This window comes from Hyperolius riggenbachi, chromosome 2 (genome assembly GCF_040937935.1).
Source record: "Hyperolius riggenbachi isolate aHypRig1 chromosome 2, aHypRig1.pri, whole genome shotgun sequence".
In the NCBI taxonomy this organism is placed as follows: domain Eukaryota; kingdom Metazoa; phylum Chordata; class Amphibia; order Anura; family Hyperoliidae; genus Hyperolius; species Hyperolius riggenbachi.
In genome coordinates this window covers 465,370,045-465,389,036 of record NC_090647.1, presented here as the reverse complement: position 1 = coordinate 465,389,036, position 18,992 = coordinate 465,370,045, and the positions used below count along the sequence as shown (strand labels likewise).

General features: G+C 45.9%; 1 protein-coding gene across 2 annotated transcripts in view; it reads left to right on the top strand.

Moving 5' to 3' along the window:
* Positions 1-18,992, top strand: part of TMEM248 (transmembrane protein 248) — a 71,922-nt gene that overhangs the window by 41,000 nt on the left and 11,930 nt on the right. For both annotated transcript variants that reach the window (XM_068270171.1, XM_068270170.1), the window contains exons 2-5: positions 7,074-7,250; positions 13,442-13,727; positions 17,517-17,667; positions 17,771-17,954. In XM_068270171.1, the coding sequence (XP_068126272.1) occupies positions 7,089-7,250; positions 13,442-13,727; positions 17,517-17,667; positions 17,771-17,954 (783 nt within the window). In that variant the 5' untranslated portion in view covers positions 7,074-7,088. The remainder of the gene's footprint in view (positions 1-7,073; positions 7,251-13,441; positions 13,728-17,516; positions 17,668-17,770; positions 17,955-18,992) is intronic.

The following is an 18,992-nucleotide window of genomic DNA, read 5'->3' as shown; positions in this document are numbered from 1 at the left end:
CTAAAACCTTTTTATCTGATATTTTGCCAAAGAGATGGTGCAGATTAGAAACAGCATTCCTGATATAGTCAAAACAAACAAACCAAGATGATCACAAGACCTTTCCTCTACATAGAAAAATACTTAAGGCCCATACCCGTGACACGATTTTTCCAACGACCGGGGATTCTTGTGGTGTTTTTTTTTTTTTTTTTTTTTTTTTTTTTTTCTTGAGCACCGAGCGATCGTTCCACGCTCTCGCGGATGTTGGTGCAGGAGTTCATTTAGCCGAATGACGTTTGACGATAACGGATCGGATCTTTAAGATCCCCGATGACTTCCACGCTAAGTACTGCGATGGTTTGAACTCTCCTTTCTGCATGTGTGCGGTGTCTCTTGTTCCCACCAGCAGGAAGATGGCTCGGGGAACGCTCGTCGGGGAGACATCGCTATCATCCATCTTCCTGTGTCCTTAGGTGAGTATTCCTCATTAGCGGTTACTATATTTTGTAAACTAAAAGATGAGGTTTCATAAACGTTAAGCGTAAAGTGGGCCCTATCCCCTGGGCAGTGCGGGAGAGCTGTGTGGCCGTACCACTCTACATCTATTTAAAAACTCTGGGTAAGCATTACTGTTTTTGATTCCTCCACCATCCTGGATTCTTGTCTTAGGGCTGAAACCCACTAGAGCGATTTTGAGCGTTTAGGGAGCGATTCAAAACGCTAGAGATTTCCCTAAACGCTCAGTTAATGTTAATGGATGGGCTAAATTGCACTGTAGCGATGGCAATTACCAAAATCGCAAACGCAGGACATGCAGTATCATTTCTGCAATGTAAAGTATATAAACCCTGGAGTAATCACTCGTCAAAACCTACACACAGCGATTTTGCTAGCGTTTTTACATTACTGCACAATGTAAAATAACTAAGATTGAAAGGTCCAATCAGAATTAAAAACGCTAATCGCTGGGGAAAAAAACTGACTTTTTTTTTTTTTTTTTTTTAAACTCTACCAAAATCGCCAGCAATTGCTCATGAAATCGCTTACAAACTGCTCATTAAAAACTCTAGCGATTGCAATTAGCGATACAGCATTTTTTGTAGTCGGTTCCAGGCCTTTGTTTTCTTGTTCACGTGGTTGCTTGATTGCAATATACATTGGGGTTTCTTTTCTGGATTTAAACGTTTTTTTTTTTTTCCCTTTTACACTTGAATGTGGGATTTCCTGCTTTCTTATCTATATGTGCTCACGTGGTGTGTCATTTCAGTACTTCTTGGTTTGTTGTGGGATGGTTAAAGGCCCATACACACGTCTGATTTTTTTGGAACGCCGGGCGGATTGCTCAAACTCAGTCTTATCACGTGAACGACAGTCTGTACACACGCCCGATTTTAGCGGGCGGATGTCTGAACGACGGGACGTTCAAACGACCCGTCCCAAACAATCAGACGTGTGTATGGGCCTTTAGCCTCTGTATTTTACGACTTTATCTTTACCTTCACAAACTGAATATATCTAACTAGGCCCGGATTTACATCACAGGAGCCTATAGCCACAGATGTCCTGGCACCCTAAAACTAAACTAGGTAGCTACAGGTGTCCCTTAGCATTAGGTAGCCAGCTAGTGGTGCCCCTATTGAAGGGAGATCTTGTCAGTGTATTACTGAGAGCCAGGTGACTAAACTCTCATTTACGCTCTGCTCAGGACTCTGCATAGGGAAGGAGGAAAGCGCTATAGAAGGGGAGTGAGCTGTCCCTCCATCGGGCAACTGTAGGTGCGTGCCTACCTATCTATCTGATATGTATATGAGCTAAAACAATTTTAATATTGGCTGTGGATGCTACTAGTTACATGAAAGATTTTTAGTTTTTCACCACATACACCAACCAAATATGGTTATCATATCTCTGACTGTGCACTAGTCAGAACCGTATACATTTTCTTTGGTCGGCGTGATGTATACTTTTTTACTACTGCTTGTGTGACGAGGTCCTGAGGGACGCACTCTGTTTTTAGTTGATTTTAATGATTCCCTGTCATCCTATATACAATAAAGATTGATACAGTACTTATATTATTGGCTGTTGATTGTATGTGTAAGAGGATTACTAGCCCCAATACTGACTCTTAGGTCTTTTCTTTCCTTCCTATATACAGTGGAGGAAATAATTGTTTGACCCCTCACTGATTTTGTAAGTCTGTCCAATGACAAAGAAATGAAAAGTCTCAGAACAGTATCATTTCAATGGTAGGTTTATTTTAACAGAGGCAGATAGCACATCAAAAGGAAAATCGAAAAATAATCTTAAATAAAAGATAGCAACTGATTTGCATTTCATTGAGTGAAATAAGTTTTTGATCCCTCTAACAATAAAAGACTTAATGGCTGGTTCAGACGGACGTTCGGAGGCGTTGCGTTTGTTGGCGTTGCGTTTGTGATGCGTTCAGGCTTTCAGCAGCGTTCGCGTTGCGTTCGGATGCGGTCGCGTTTTTTCTTCCCCTAAGGGGACATTACCCGTCGCAGTTAACCACCCCTGGAAGCTACATGTAGCTTCCAGGGGCTCCTTGAACGCCAGGTTCGTGTAAACGCGCGTAAAAGCTTGGTACAAACGCCAAGCCCCGAATGCTGGCGGTAAACGCTGCACAAACGTCCGTCTGAACCAGCCCTAATACTTAGTGGAAAAACCCTTGTTTGCAAGCACAGAGGTCAAACGTTTCTTGTAATTGATGACCAAGTTTGCACACATTTTAGGAGGAATGTTGGTCCACTCCTCTTTGCAGATCATCTCTAAATCCCTAAGGTTTCGAGGCTGTCTCTGTGCAACTCTGAGCTTGAGCTACCTCCATAGGTTTTCTATTGGATTAAGGTCCGGAGACTGACTAGGCCACTCCAGGACCTTAATGTGCTTCTTCTTGAGCCACTCCTTTGTTGCCTTTGCTGTATGTTTTGGGTCATTGTCGTGCTGGAACACCCATCCACGACCCATTTTCAGTTTCCTGGCAGAGGAAAGGAGGTTGTCGTTCAGGATTTCACGATACATGGCTCCGTCTATTTTCCCGTTAATGCGATTAAGTTGTCCTGTGCCCTTAGCAGAAAAACACCCCCAAAGCAAAATGTTTCCACCCCCATGCTTGACGGTGGGGACGGTGTTTTGGGGGTCATAGGCAGCATTTTTCTTTCTCCAAACACAGCGAGTTGAGTTAATGCCAAAGAGCTCTATTTTGGTCTCATCAGACCACAGCACCTTCTCCCAGTCACTCACAGAATCATTCAGGTGTTCATTGACAAACTTCAGACGGGCCTGCACATGTGCCTTCTTGAGCAGGGGGACCTTGCGAGCCCTGCAGGATTTTAATCCATTGCGGTGTAATGTGTTTGCAATGGTTTTCTTGGTGACTGTGGTCCCTGCTAATTTGAGGTCATTCACTAACGACTCCCGTGTAGTTCTAGGATGCTTTTTCACCTTTCTCAGAACCATTGACACCCCACGAGGTGAGATCTTGCGTGGAGCCCCAGAGCGAGGTCGATTGATGGTCATTTTGTGCTCCTTCCATTTTCGAACAATCGCACCAACAGTTGTCACCTTCTCTCCCAGCTTCTTGCTAATGGTTTTGTAGCCCATTCCAGCTTTGTGCAGGTCTTCAATTTTGTCTCTGACATCCTTGGACAGCTCTTTGGTCTTTCCCATGTTGGAGAGTTTGGAGTCTGCTTGATTGATTGATTCTGTGGACAGGTGTCTTTTATACAGGTGACTAGTTAAGACAGGTGTCCTTAATGAGGGTGACTAATTGAGTAGAAGTGTCTAACCACTCTGTGGGAGCCAGAACTCTTAATGGTTGGTAGGGGTTCAAAAACGTATTTCACTCAATGAAATTCAAAGCAGTTGCCATCTTTTATTTAAAGAGGATCTGTAACATAAAAAGATCCCCTGGGGGGTACTCACCTCGGGTGGGGGAAGCCTCCGGATCCTAATGAGGCTTCCCACGCCGTCCTCCATCCGTCAGGGGTCTCGCTGCAGCCCTCCGTGGAGTCCGGGCAGCGGTGACGTCATTATTTACCTTCCTGGCTCCAGCGCAGGCGCTCTGACGGCTGTCGGCTCCGAACTACACGGAAATACCCGATCGCCGTCGGGTCTGCTCTACTGCGCAGGCGCAAGTTTCCGGCGCCTGCGCAGTAGAGCGGACCCGACTGAGATCGGGTATTTCCGTGTAGTTCGGAACGGAAAGCCTCCACAGCGCCCCCCGCTGGAGCCAGCAAAGGTAAATATTAAACTAACAGTCGGCACAGTCGCCGGCTGTTCGGAGGGCTGCGGAGAGACCCCCGTGGGACAGAGGACGGCGTGGGAAGCCTCATTAGGATCCGGAGGCTTCCCCCACCCGAGGTGAGTACCCCCCAGGGGATCTTTTTAATGTTACAGAGTCTCTTTAAGGTTATTTTTTCGATTTTCCTTTTGATGTGCTATCTGCCACTGTTAAAATAAACCTACCATTGAAATGATACTGTTCTGAGACTTTTCATTTCTTTGTCATTGGACAAACTTACAAAATCAGTGAGGGGTCAAATAATTATTTCCTCCACTGTAATGTGTTCAATGGGGTCGACCACCCACTACATCTATTTATAATGTTCCAATGGGTAATCGGGAGCATAAGTATGCTCGTCGTTTTCTAAAAAGCTTCTATGATTCTACCTTTGGCTCCCATATCTTCAGTCTTGGTCTCAGTTGCACTGGTGACTGCTCTCTGCACTGCTCCTCCCTTATATGTAAGAATTGTATGAAAAAGAATTTCAGATGCAGGTAATGTCCCTTTTTAGAATTTGCAGAGGGAAGGATGGCAGGCTCATAACAGCTAGGTTAGATGATGATGATACATACATACATACATACATACATACATACATACATACATACATACATACATACATACATACATACATACATATATACACACACACACACACACACACACACACACACACACACACACACACACACACACACACACACACACACACACACACACACACACACGGATGAGCAGCACAAACCAAATTTTATGCAATACTATGCAAAGCATGCACGCAGCACTGGAGAACCCCAATCTCCATAAGAAATATATAAATACAGAGGGTGCTGCAGCACACAACAGGAAAACAGTGACAGGGGCTCTTGGTTACGTTTTAACGCGTTTAAGCTCACCAACTGCGCCAAAGTGTCCCCGATCTGGTGAGTCCTACTCTAACCAGGCAAAAATGCTAGTTTTTATCAGCGTTATAGTGGGAACCATGCCAAAAGCCCAGGGGTCAGCTAAATGGGAGAAATGAAATTAAAAACACCTCACCTTCTACTAGCTACTAACTGAACTATGAGCACCGCTCATTTATATGCTTAACTGTGCTAGAGGTGGGCGTGGTTATGCACGCTCACAGGGGAAAATAATATAAGCCAAGGGATGAGCAGCACAAACCAAATTTTATGCAATACTATGCATGCACGCAGCACTGGAGAACCCCAATCTCCATAAAGCGTAACCAAGAGCCCCTGTCACTGTTTTCCTGTTGTGTGCTGCAGCACCCTCTGTATTTATATATTTCTTATGGAGATTGGGGTTCTCCAGTGCTGCGTGCATGCTTTGCATAGTATTGCATAAAATTTGGTTTGTGCTGCTCATCCCTTGGCTTATATTATTTTCCCCTGTGAGCGTGCATAACCACGCCCACCTCTAGCACAGTTAAGCATATAAATGAGCGGTGCTCATAGTTCAGTTAGTAGCTAGTAGAAGGTGAGGTGTTTTTAATTTCATTTCTCCCATTTAGCTGACCCCTGGGCTTTTGGCATGGTTCCCACTATAACGCTGATAAAAACTAGCATTTTTGCCTGGTTAGAGTAGGACTCACCAGATCGGGGACACTTTGGCGCAGTTGGTGAGCTTAAACGCGTTAAAGCGTAACCAAGAGCCCCTGTCACTGTTTTCCTGTTGTGTGCTGCAGCACCCTCTGTGTGTGTGTGTGTGTGTGTGTGTGTGTGTGTATATATATATATCTCTATCTATCTATCTATCTATCTATCTATCTATCTATCTATCTATCTATCTATCTATCTATCTATCTATCTATATATATATATATATATATATATATATATATATATATATATATATATATATATATATATATATATATCTCTATCTTGTCACTAACTGTCCCTCAAAGGAGCTCACAATCTAATCCCTACCATTGCCATATGTCTATATTATATAGTGTAAGTACTGTGGTCTAGGGCCAATTTTAGGGGGAGCCAATTAACTTATCCGTATGTTTTTGGAATGTGGGAGGAAACCGGAGTGCCCGGAGGAAACCCACGCAGACACGGAGAGAACATACAAACTCTTTGCAGATAGTGCCCTGGCTGGGATTCGAACCAGGGACCCAGCGTTGCAAGGCGAGAGAGCTAACCACTACGCCACCGTGCTGCCCAAGTGATGGAAAGTTTGGTTCAGGTTTGCTGAAAGGTGTCCATATACACATTGCTTTTACTATTTGATTCATCTCTTGGGAATTGATTCACCAAAATGACAGATCGATTTGAATTTTTACTGGTATTGAGCAAAAGTATCGATTGGACAGGACAGCAAATCTAGGTCTGTCGGGGTTAGGAGCAGCAGTAGATTAATGGCCTATAGCTTTGCACTACAATTAATAGTGCAACACTGCAGTTCGATCGATTTTTAACAGGTTCCCTGCTGGAATCTATTGTAAATTGATGCACAGTGTGTGGTAGGAAATGATTCCTTCTAAATCAGGGACTAGATTGAGAGCCCCATCTGAGGGACAGTTAGTGACAAGACGATATACTTTGTACAGCGCTGCGTAATATGTCGGTGCTATATAAATACTTAAAGAAAACTGTTCTTTTTAGAAAGGAATTGATTGAATGGCCAGCTTTAAACTGTGTATAAAAGTTTTTTTGATTTGATCTTGCTCTCACGGTATCTCTTGTGATATAACCCATCAGATTGTTCAGTCAGTCATAAATGGTTGATCTGTCCCAGTATGTGCGGATTATAACCTGCTAATTCTCGTCCACAGGGTCCTTACACCACAATGTTGCTGAATCTTCATCCCCTGGAGAACCTGAAGTCCTACATCAGCAGCCGGCCCCCTCTAGTGGTGTTTATGGTCAGTGTCAGCGGCATGGCTATAGCATTCCTCACCCTTGGATACTTCTTTAAGATGAAAGAGATCAAATCTCCTGAGATGACAGAGGTACTATTATCCAGCTGAAATAGAAACCTTACATACTGTGTGATCACTGCAGTCACAAAAGACAATACAACAATTCGATTTTGAAATAACTTGTGATAAGACCGGTCAGCTTGTACTGGAATTGGTTGTTGAGGTGTTATTATAAAGGCTCATACACTCGCTTGACTAACATTGGGTGAGGTGGCCACTAACAACCACCTCAGGTGATAATCAAGTGTGTGTATAGTGTCCCCAACCCATGAGCGATCCACCCAGCGGATCAACTCACCCCCCCCCTTACAACAGACAATCCTATTGTCTACGCTGTGCCACAGTGTGATGTCACGCACGCGCTGCTCCATTGTCCCTCTGCCTCCCCGCATAGCGCAACGTCAGCTACACAGCTGATCGTGTCTGTTTGGCCTGGCCCAGCGATGTCACCCAATGGGATCAGGTCCCGATCCCTGATGGGCAACATCCATCTGTCAAAGGTGTGTATGCACCTAAAAAAAGGTGGATGATGTAGGAATGGGGCAGTGAACAAACCCTACTTGTATGTTCGCTTCTAGCAATATACAACTGACTTCTGGGCTCTGTATAGAGATGTAGCTCTGCAAACTGCTGGCCACGAAGCTATGGGCAGTCTGGCCACAGTACTACTTCGGGTTGCAATGACTCGCAGTAGTACGCATGCCCTGGGCCATGCGTTCATTCGTATGCATGCCAAGCTCTGACTTGGGCTGATGCTGGGGCAATTTTTGTTGGTTGGTGGGGATTATGTATACTGTATTTTGATTTGTGCACTTCTGTTCTCCTGATGCCCTAGTTAAGGGGTGAAACAATTGTTGAGTAGCACCTACTGTATATATTTGTATGCACCCTTATATTTCTTTCCTCATATACCCCAGCTACACCTTCTGCAAAGGCTTACACCTGTTTCAGTGACCCCTATGGGGTCAATACTATGTGAGTGATAGGTAGCACCACTCTTACCAGAGTAATTCTAAGACAGGCTGTGCGACTCGGATCTATCACATCCATACAGGTCATCCTTTGACTCATGTGCAGCCACAAACTGAGTGGAGTGCAGTGGGAGGAGATGGTTACACCCCACTTGATCTTATAGGTGTGTGTGGGGGGGGGGGAGGATCAGCAAAGACCCTCAGCCCCCAGAACTTTACACTGCCGTTGACTCACATGTGGTAGCGCACAAAAGTGTTATTCTATACGAGCCTTCATTGTTCGCTTTGAAAGCTATATGTTTTCACAAGTGAGTTTATTACAAATCAGACACCCACCACGTGTGAATTTTTAAGATTACCTTTGTAATCACCCTTTTTTGTACCTATGTGGCCTGAGCCCTATGGGCAAAGTGTGATATTGATATATTTTGCCAGTACTGTTCCGATAGTGTAATATATTCTCCTACATCCATACAGCTAGCTGGTAACCTCATTTAGGAAAAAACGGTTACCTTATGTAGGTGATAAAAAGGTTATCAAATTGCTGCTCTAGAAATAAAAAAAAAATAAAACGGGTACTGTAGTGCCATATGGCTGAATGCAGAAAATTATTCAAAATACCCACTTTTAAGGTAATTTAGTTAATGTTGAGCCTAGGCTGATTAGCTATGAAGAATCCCCCTAGACCAGGTGTGTTTTGTAATGGCTTCAGAACTCTCAGTAACCAAACATTCGGCAGAGCTGCACCTGACAGGAATGAAGATGTCTCCACCTGTGATAAATGTCATGTAAATCAGGGAAAGGACCGATTTTACAATGGGGAAACACTGATCCAATAATTCATTTATAAATTAATATTGTAAAAGAATAAGCCATTTTATTTTTTACATTATTTTCACTGTCAGAGGCAGAGCCCTTAACCATTACACCATCCAGCCACTGCTTAAGGGTATGTAGGCAGGCATGGCCTTGCCTTTCGTGTTCAGTTGTCAAGAGAAAAATGAGACAAGACAAATAACATTTATATCACGCTTTTCTCCTGGCGGACTCAAAGCGCCAGAGCTGCAGCCACTAGGGCACGCTCTAGAGGCAGTAGCAGTGTTAGGAAGACTTGCCTAAGGTCTCCTACTGAATAGGTGCTGGCTTACTGAGCAGACTGAGCCGAGAATCGAACCCTAGTCTCCTGTGTCAGAGGCAGAGCCCTTAACCATTACACCTTCCAGCCACTGCTTAAGGATATATAGCCAGGCATGGCCTTGCCACCACCAACACTACATGCTAAAGCCAGCCTAGCATGTACCATTTATGGTCAATCCATTTATGCGCAAAAATACAATTCCGTGGAAAGCGGTGACCATCCCTACTAGAGAGAGATTAATCTACCTGGCTATCTGGGGTTCTCTTTGGACAACTGTTGAACACGAAAGGCAAGGCCATGCTACATACCCTTAAGCAGTGGCTGGATGGTGTAATGGTTAAGGGCTCTGCCTCTGACATAGGAGACCAAGGTTCGAATCTCAGCTCTGTCTGCTCAGTAAGCCAGCACCTATTCAATAGGAGACCTTAGGCAAGTCTTCCCAACACTGCTACTGCCTATAGAGTGTGCCCTAGTGGCTGCAGCTCCGGTGCTTTGAATCTGCCAGGAGAAAAGCATGATATAAATGTTGTTTTTCTTTTGGATTGAGCATAAATTGTACATGCTAGGCTAGCTTAAGCTAGCAGTGTTGGTGGTATAATGGAAATGTTAGTTACCTACCATACACTGAGACCTGGGTTCAATCCCCAGCCACGGTATGTAAGCTGGCTTTTGAAATACTGGAATTCCCTGGCAGATGAGACCCTCCTCCCTCCGGTAGGAGGGAGGAGGGAATAGGTAGAAGGGTAAAGGGTGGAGGGAGGAGGGAAGCAGCTGTCCCTTAACTAATTAGTGTAGGCAGACAAGTGAGTCAAATGGTACAAGGACCTTGCTTGGAGGAGGGAGGGGGGCGGGTCTCCAGCAGTGAGAGCAGTGTGTTTGGCAATAATGTGCCTGCTGACTGTGATGTAGAGGGTCAAAGTTTTGCTCAATAGAGCATTATGGGGCGAATCGAACTTCCGCAAAAGTTTGCCTGCTGCAGGCAAACACGAACTACCAAAGTTCGCCTGGAACCATTCGCCGGCTAACAGTTCGCTACATCTCTATGCGGGGGACCATTAGAAGCCCCGGGTAAGTTCATCTTTTTTCCCCCTACAGTACCTTTAACCACTTGACGACCAGAGTAATTTCCAGTGATCGGTGCTGCGTGGGCTCTACAGCCCACAGCACCGATCAGGAGTGCAGCAGGGCGATCAGACTACTCCCCTTTTTTCCCCACTAGGGGGATGTCCTGCTGGGGGGGGGGGGGTCTGATCGCCGCCGGCTGCTTGCGCTTGCAGGGGGGGGGGGGCTCTTCAAAACCCCCCTCCGCAGCGCTTCCTGGCCTCCTTCCCCTTCCCTCCCCCTCTCCTTCCCCCTGTGAGCGGCGCTGGACGGAATTCCGTCCTGCGCCTGATAGGATAGGCTTCTGCCTATCAGTTGCCGGTGATCCCCGGCCAATCAGAGGCCGGAGATCGCCGATCTACGTCACGGCGCTGCTGCGCAGCACCGCCGTGTGATGTAAACAGCGGGGATTTCTTCCCCGCGTGTTTACATTTTGCCGGCGAGCCGCGATCGGCGGCTCTCCGGGTGTTCACGGAGACACCCTCCGTGAACTGACATGGAAAGGTCAAGGTCGATCGAGCGGCCGTTTCCATGGTAACCCGCAGACGACCAGTTTACGCCAATCGGCGTTAGCTGGTCGTCAAGAGGTTAAGTGACAGCCCATGGTTTTGGCATGTCAGAAAATGTATTCATGTATTCAGAGGCACCCCACCCCCCAAAAAAAGTACAGCAAAGTCCCTGTTATCCGGAACTTGGGCATACGGAAATCTCAACTAACCGGCATGCTTTCAGGGGCTGAACTTTTGCAATGTGAAGCGTTTAGGCACAGCAGAAACGTACTGATCCTCCAGGTGACGTCCTTTTATGCTAGGTATACACTGAGATTTTCTGGCAGATTTACTGTCATATCAATTATTTCCAACATGTCCAATCTGATTTCAGATCGATTTCCGATAGGTGTGAACTGAAAACAGTCGAAAATCAATCGGAAAATGCTCAGAAATCGATCGAAATCAGATCGGACATGTTGGAAATAATCGCTCTGACAGTAAATCTGCCAGAAAATCTCAGTGTGTACCTACCATTACACTTATGCTTCTACAGGCTTCCCTGCATCCATTTATAGGTCCCTGCAAGTCGCGTGACCTGTATCAGGTCATATGACATGCCGGGACCTGTACACAGTTAGAAAGCCACTGGGAACTACAGGAAGTATAGAAGACTGTGCCCGGTGTTCCTTCTTCTGCACGTTAGTGTTATTTTTGGCCAGTTGCGCAAGCAACCGACGAGCACATGTATCCGGCAACAGGCAATCCCTGCCTGTGCCAGACACTGGGGATCTTGCTGTAAATGCTTATCTAACGAGAAGGAAGCCTCTGGAATCCTCCAGAGAGCTCTCAAGCCTCCATGCTGTCCTCCACCACTTGCCCGGGACCCTACCTGAACTGAAAATTAAAAGTCAAAATAAACATACACAAGTCATACTTGCCTCCCGTGCAGTATGCTCCTCAACCTCTTTCTCCTCTCCTGCATCCTGTTTGTCCACTGTGATCAATGTAATTCTCCGTCCTCCATTTTGGCCATTGCCCCATAACCACTTCCTGGTCAGCACACTGTTAAACTGTAACATTGACCACTTGAGCCATAGGGAAACATGGACATTACCTGGCACATCCGTTGTTCTCTCAGCTATAACTGACAGCAACTGACTGACAGCAACTGAAGAATTTCAGTTCTGACAAACTGTTGTTAGAACTGGAAGGGATAATTTTCAGAAAAAATAGTGAGCTTCTGAGAGGAACTTATGGCAAGGTAACTACGTAATGTTCATTTGAAGTTACCTCATGTGTTTATTTTAAATAATTTTACTCAGTTCAGGTTCCCTTTAACCTCCCTAGCAGTATTGATGGTTATACACGTCCATACAAAACATGCTGTGAACAGTATTGAGGTGCATACATGTCCATACTCTCCTGCATGCTATACTAGACCCTTACTTGACACATTTTGGCAAGTTAACCTCCTTGGCGGTATGAAAAATACCGCCAGGAGGGAGCGCAGCAGTTTTTAAATCATGTAGCGAGCTGAGCGGCATCCCCCCGCCCGCTTCGATCGCCTTCGGCGATCTCCGATCAGGAAATCCCGTTCATAGAACGGGATTTCCTGGAGGGCTTCCCCCGTCGCCATGGCGACGGGGCGGGATGACGTCACTGACGTCGGGACGTCATTGGGAGTCCCGGGCCACCCCTCGGCGCTGCCTGGCACTGATTGGCCAGGCAGCGCTGGGGGGGGGGGGGGGGGGCGCGCCGCAGCAGATAGCGGCGATCGGGCAGGGGCCGGCGGCGATCAGAGTGCTGGCGCAGCTAGCAAAGTGCTAGCTGCGTCCAGCAAAAAAAAAATTATGAAAATCGGCCCAGCAGGGCCTGAGCGGCACCCTCCGGCGGCTTACCCCGTGTCACACACGGGGTTACCGCCAAGGAGGTTAAAGGAAAAAAAAAGTTATGAAAATTTAATTGGATCACTTTTTGCTCAGAAATCCTGGGGAAATTGAACGGCAGGGAGGTTAACATTGGGGCCGCGCATTTGTAAATATGATATTCGACAGGTTGATTTCAACTGTATTATATTACAGGTCTAGAAAGCACCAATATATTCTATGTTGCTATACAAATGATGTACAAGTATAAGGGCACTAAAGATACATTTAGCGAACTGTAATTTGGCGAAAGGTAATCTTTTACAACTTTTACAACTACTGTATGCTCTTTAGCACAATTTGTTTTGAGAGTGTTTGTTTGTTTCCTGTACAAACATGTATCTTAAACATCATTTACTATGATTGTGCACGTTGTTCAGCTCTCTAAAAGTACCTTTTAGAAGCTCTTTAGGTTCTTTCATTCCTTTATTACCCCTCAGGTGCTGCTTGGTCTGCGCACTTGCTCTGTCTCTCCCAGTGCAATATTACGCCACTCTCTTGACCTTGTTCATAGGCCTATCCATCATGTTTCTGACCTTGCTACAGGACCGTCAAGTACAGTATATATTAATCTCTGTAATCTCCACTTTTGTAGGACTGGAACACCTTTCTCCTAAAATTTAATAATCTGGACTTTTGTATATCTGAGAATGAAACATTGAAGCATATTCTAAATGACACCAGCCCGCCAGAGAGTACAGTGACTACTGGCCAGGCCAGGTCCTCCACGCAGACCCCCCAAGCACTGGAAGATACTGGACCCATCAATATCTCTGTAGCGGTTACACTCACATTGGATCCACTGAGACCTTTTGGAGGCTACTCTCGAAACATCACACATCTCAGCTCCACCATCTTGGGTCACCAGATTGGGCTTTCAGGTATACGTAAGCTTCTAAGTTGTATATAGGACAATTCTAGGCAATTGTATTTGCAAAAAAACTTGTGCTTGTTTTAAAGTTTTTTGTTTTTTTTTTGTTTTTTTATTTACACTTTCTTGTTTTGTTCAGATATATTCTATTTTTTTTTAATGACCTGGTAGGTTATAGAGTACAGATTTGGCAAAATGCTGATCTCTGTGCCAATAAAACACATCAGGTTACATATCTTCCATACTTCATAGATCCTACATTCCAGTTCTGTGTCCCAACCTAATGCTATAGAAGTCATGCAATGATGTGCTGAATTCAGAGGACTTCACTGCATGAAATTAGTGCTGTTGGCTTTTATTACACTGTTGCAGCAGATCATGTGATGTAATGCAGGCATTAAAGGACAACTGAAGTGAGAGGGGTATGGAGGTTGCCATATTTCCTTTTAAACAATGCCAGTTGCCTGGCAGGCCTGCTGATCTATTTGGCTACATTGGTGTCCAAATCACACCATAAACAAGCATGCAGCTAATCTTGTCAGATCTGACAATAATGTCAAACACCTGATCTGCTGCATGCTTGTTCAAGGTCTATGGCTAAAAGTATTAGAGGTAGAGGATCAGCAGGATAGCCAGGCAACTGGTATTGCTTAAAAGGAAATATTCTACTCCAGTTGACCTTTTAAGGCTCTGCTGAATCCTGGTGAGTCTCCAGTGTTGGATCAGAATCTGACTATGACTCGTCTGCTGTCTTCCTCCCCATCTGACATCTGCCTGGTCTCAGCATTGGTGCAGTGGCCAGGGCAGGAATGTAGAATATGGCTAGTACAGCTGTAAAATATGCAGACTTACTGCCAGGTAGGGGGATAATGACTCACTAGAACAGGTATATTCAACTCCAGCCCTCCAGGGCCATATCCATGCCAGTGTTTAGGGTGGACAGAGAAATGGTGAAATGTGTTCTACAGGATGAACCATGCTTTTGTCCTGATATAGTCCCATGCATTCATTTGAGCTGTGACAAAAAGGTGTGGGGACCTCAGCCCTTGAAGACTGGAGTTGGACATCCCTGCACTCAGGGTCGGACTGGGACACCAAGGGCCCACCAAGGAAATTTCAGCCTGGGGCCCGCCTCCCCCCCCCCCCCCCCCCCCCCATTTTGGGCTCACATACACATGTACTCTGGAAATTTTGCATGACTTTATGGTAGGGAATAGATTTTGAGCAATTCTGAGGACAGTCTCCAATAGGGATATGTCTAAATGCGGCGCGCGCCGCGGCGAAACTTAATGGGTGTCACCACGCACTGGAACATCGCCGTGGTCATGATGAGTCATGGGCAGACTTAAAAAAATAAATAAATACAAAACAAAATAAGTAGCAGTGTTATTCACAGAGATTAGGTCTGACAAGATACATTTTAGATAAAATATTAAAGTAGTTACATGCCTCATGATAATTCATAAAGTAGTCAAATGGCAGCAGATACCCCCACACAATGCAATCAGGTTGGCTGCAGATACCCCCACACAATGCAATCAGGTTGGCTGCAGATACCCCCACACAATGCAATCAGGTTGGCTGCAGATACCCCCACACAATGCAATCAGGTTGGCTGCAGATACCCCCACACAATGCAATCAGGTTGGCTGCAGATACCCCCACACAATGCAAGTGACCCCCCAGCTTGGAAGGGGTGTCAGCGGGCACAAATCAGCGGGGAAGCCTCCCCCTCCCTCACCTAGGGGCCCCCCCTTCCGCGCACCCCCCTCCTCCAGAAGTGCAGCGAGCGGAAAATAGCTTACCGAGCTTACTGATGCTAGCTCCGCGCATGCCGCTGCTGCCTGCTGGTCTCTGTCTCCTGTAGTGACGCTGTCCAATCACGCTCTCGCAGGAAGTACTGCGAGAACGTGATTGGACAGCGTCACTACAGGAGACAGAGACCAGCAGGGCAGCAGCGGCATGCGGAGCGGAGCTAGCATCATCTGAAGCTCTGTAGCTATTCTCCGCTCGCTGCTGGCTGCACTTCTGGAGGAGGGGGGTGCGTGGAAGGGGGGGCCCCTAGGTGAGGGAGGGGGGGGAGGCTTCCCCCCCCCCCCTCCCCGCCGCTCTGTGCCCAATTTCCCCCTTCCAAGCTGTGCCCCCCTCCCTCCTTAGCTCTGGGGCCCCCAGGAGGCGGGGCAGTCGGGGCCCACCGATGGGACCATCGGTGGTTCGGTGGCTCAGTCCGAGCCTGCCTGCACTAGAGGGTCACTTTAAAATATATCTGAACTTAATGGGAAAAAAAGTTGATTTTTACTTACCTGGGGCTTCTTCCAGCCATTGAGGTCTCGTTGTCCACTACCAGGGCTGTAGTGTCGGTACAAAAATCATCCAACTCCTCAGTTTATGAAACCTCCAACTCCAGGTACCCAAAATTACTCAGACTCCTCCACTCTATAGTCCAACACTTAAAGGGAAGGTTCAAGCAAAATAAAAAAATGAGTTTCACTTACCTGGGGCTTCTACCAGTCCCATGCAGCCATCCTGGGCCCTCGTAGTCTCTCACTGCTGCTCCAGTCCCCCGCTGGCAGCTTGCCGACCTCGGAGGTCGGGGGGCGCATTGCATACGTTTTTACGCATTCCCGCTAGTGCAGGAACATTAACACATACATTTTTACGCGTTACTGGTTTAATGCGTACATTTTTACGCATTGAACCAGTAATGCGTAAAAATGTATGTGTTAATGTTCCTGCACTAGCGGGAATGCGTAAAAACGTACGCAATGCGCCCCCCGACCTTCGAGGTCGGCAAGCTGCCAGCGGGGGACTGGAGCAGCAGTGAGTGACTACAAGGGCACAGGATGGCTGCATGGGGCTGGTAGAAGCCCCAGGTAAGTGAAACTCATTTTTTTATTTTGCTTGGACATTCCCTTTAATAGGGCTGTGGAGTTGGTACCAAAATCATCCGACTCCTCCATTTATGAAACTTCAGACTTCAGTTACCCAAAAATTGATTAGACTCCAGAGACCTGAAATAAAGTCCACTACCCACCTGGGTTGCCCACTACGGTGCAAACACTGTCCCTGCCGCACGCTTCTTGAGCAGAAAAGCGTTTGACATTGGTTTCCAAAGTAGCATTGTTGTGTTTTGAGCCTTAGGGGGACATGGAACCGCGAATGCAGTTATAGGCATGGCTCGCAAAACTTGATCGACCATTGCACGATCGCTATTAGTGGTAAACGCATTGAGAGGAATGCTACCATTCATCTCAATGCGGGAAGCGGTGGACAGCGTTCACAGCCCCTGGTAGTCGTCTGTCCTAAACCGGCCCTAAAAATTACAAAGTGAAATTGTAAGTAGCATGTAAATGTATTACCTTTAAGTGCCGGCCCTAAACTAGGGTTTTACAAATAACAGCTATTTTTTTTTCTATATGTAGAAACAGGTAAGGTGTTCATTTTTGCTCCTCTAACCAAACAGCTGAATGACAGCTTAAGAAAGGCCTGGTCATTTAAAGAAAGTACTATTGTGAGGTTTACAAAGATGGTTTTGCTGCACAGTTATAGTTGATATGAGGTTATAAGTTAAAACCTGAACCTTCCACCTGACACAAAGCTTGATGTGGTTCTCTTATACCCCAGAGAGCATCAGTAATGTCTGTAGTTTTCTGTCCATGAAGAAAGTGTAATATTGGCTCTGTCTTGCTTCTTTGGGTGTGACCTTTCTGCTTTTTTTCTCATCTTACTTTATTGTTCTGCTTTTATTGCTATTTGAACACTGCCTATTTATACCACTTTTTTTGTTTCCCCCTCTAAGGCAGAGAGTCCCATGAGGAAATGAATATAACGTTCACTTTGCCAGCAGCCTGGAACTCAGATGACTGTATCCTCCATGGGCACTGTGAGCAGGTGGTATTTACCACTTGTATGACTGTGACAGCAGTGAGCGGTGTCTTCCCAGTCACTGTGTGAGCAGCCTATTTTCCATTAAAGTCAGTCATACCATGCCAGTTATAGCTCAGTAAAAAGTGACGTAAATATTGGTTTTTTTTTTTATTTTTTTATATGCAGGCAACCACCCCACTGCATTCCTGAAACATACAGCAATGCCACCCTGTGGTATAAAATCTTCACGACTGCCAGAGACTCTGGGACGAAGTACGCACAGGACTATAACCCTTTCTGGTGTTATAAGGGGGCCATCGGGAAGGTGTACCATGCTTTAAATCCTAAGCTCACTGTTATAGTTCCAGAGGTGAGTTAATGGTTTTATGATGTCGTCAGGGGCGTAGCAATTGTGGTTGCAGAGGTTGCGACCGCATCAGGGGCCCTTGGGCCAGTAGGGCCCTCTCTCAACTGCATTATTTGCTCTCTATTGGTCCTGTGCTCATAATAATCACTTCTATAGATACTTTGAATATTGGTAATCATTAACAAACTGTTCCCCATCTCCTTCTTGCACTTCTGACACTGTAGTTTCCATTGGCAGGTTTTGGTGCATCGTATCAATTGTTTATAGAGTGCTTGGGGGGCCCCAATGTAAAACTTGCATCGGGGCCCACAGCTCCTTAGCTACACCACTGGATGTCGTAGGTTATAGTTTCCTGCAGAGCATTCAGTGACTCTTTATCATAACTAAACATTTTTGGGGTCAGGAATTCTGTATTCATGGTCAGAAAAGAGGGCTTATTTGCACTACACCATTTCCTTCTGTGTTGTATTGTGTTGCCGAAGTCTGCACTATACCCTGTTGTACTTGCCATGCGCTGGAAAACATGTGCACAAAATTGCGTTTGAATGCGTTTCCTGACACACAGCATGTGCAGCAGCATGTTGTAGTGTGGACTTCAGTGGCCGCAACACAATACAACTCCGATGGGAAATCGAATGGGACGCACAATAATGCACAGGACTCTGTACTGGTAACGGTAACATGAAAGTCAATGGACTTGCGCGTTTACATGTGGATTGCACGCAGTGTGCAAATGCATCATATTGAACAGCACTGCACATAGTGTAAATAAACACTCAGGACACCTGCGCACATATAGACATTTCACAAATATATTTTTATTAAAGGACAACAACTAAAGTGAGAGAAATATGGGGGCTGCCATATTTGTTTCATTTTTAAGCAATACCAGTTGCCTGGCAGCCCTGCTGATCCTCTGCCTCTGATACTTTTAGCCGAAGACCCTGAACAAGCATGCAGCAGATCAGGTGTTTCTGACATTGTCAGATCTGACAGAATCTGGTGTTCATGCACTATTGCAGCCAAATAGATCAGCAGAGG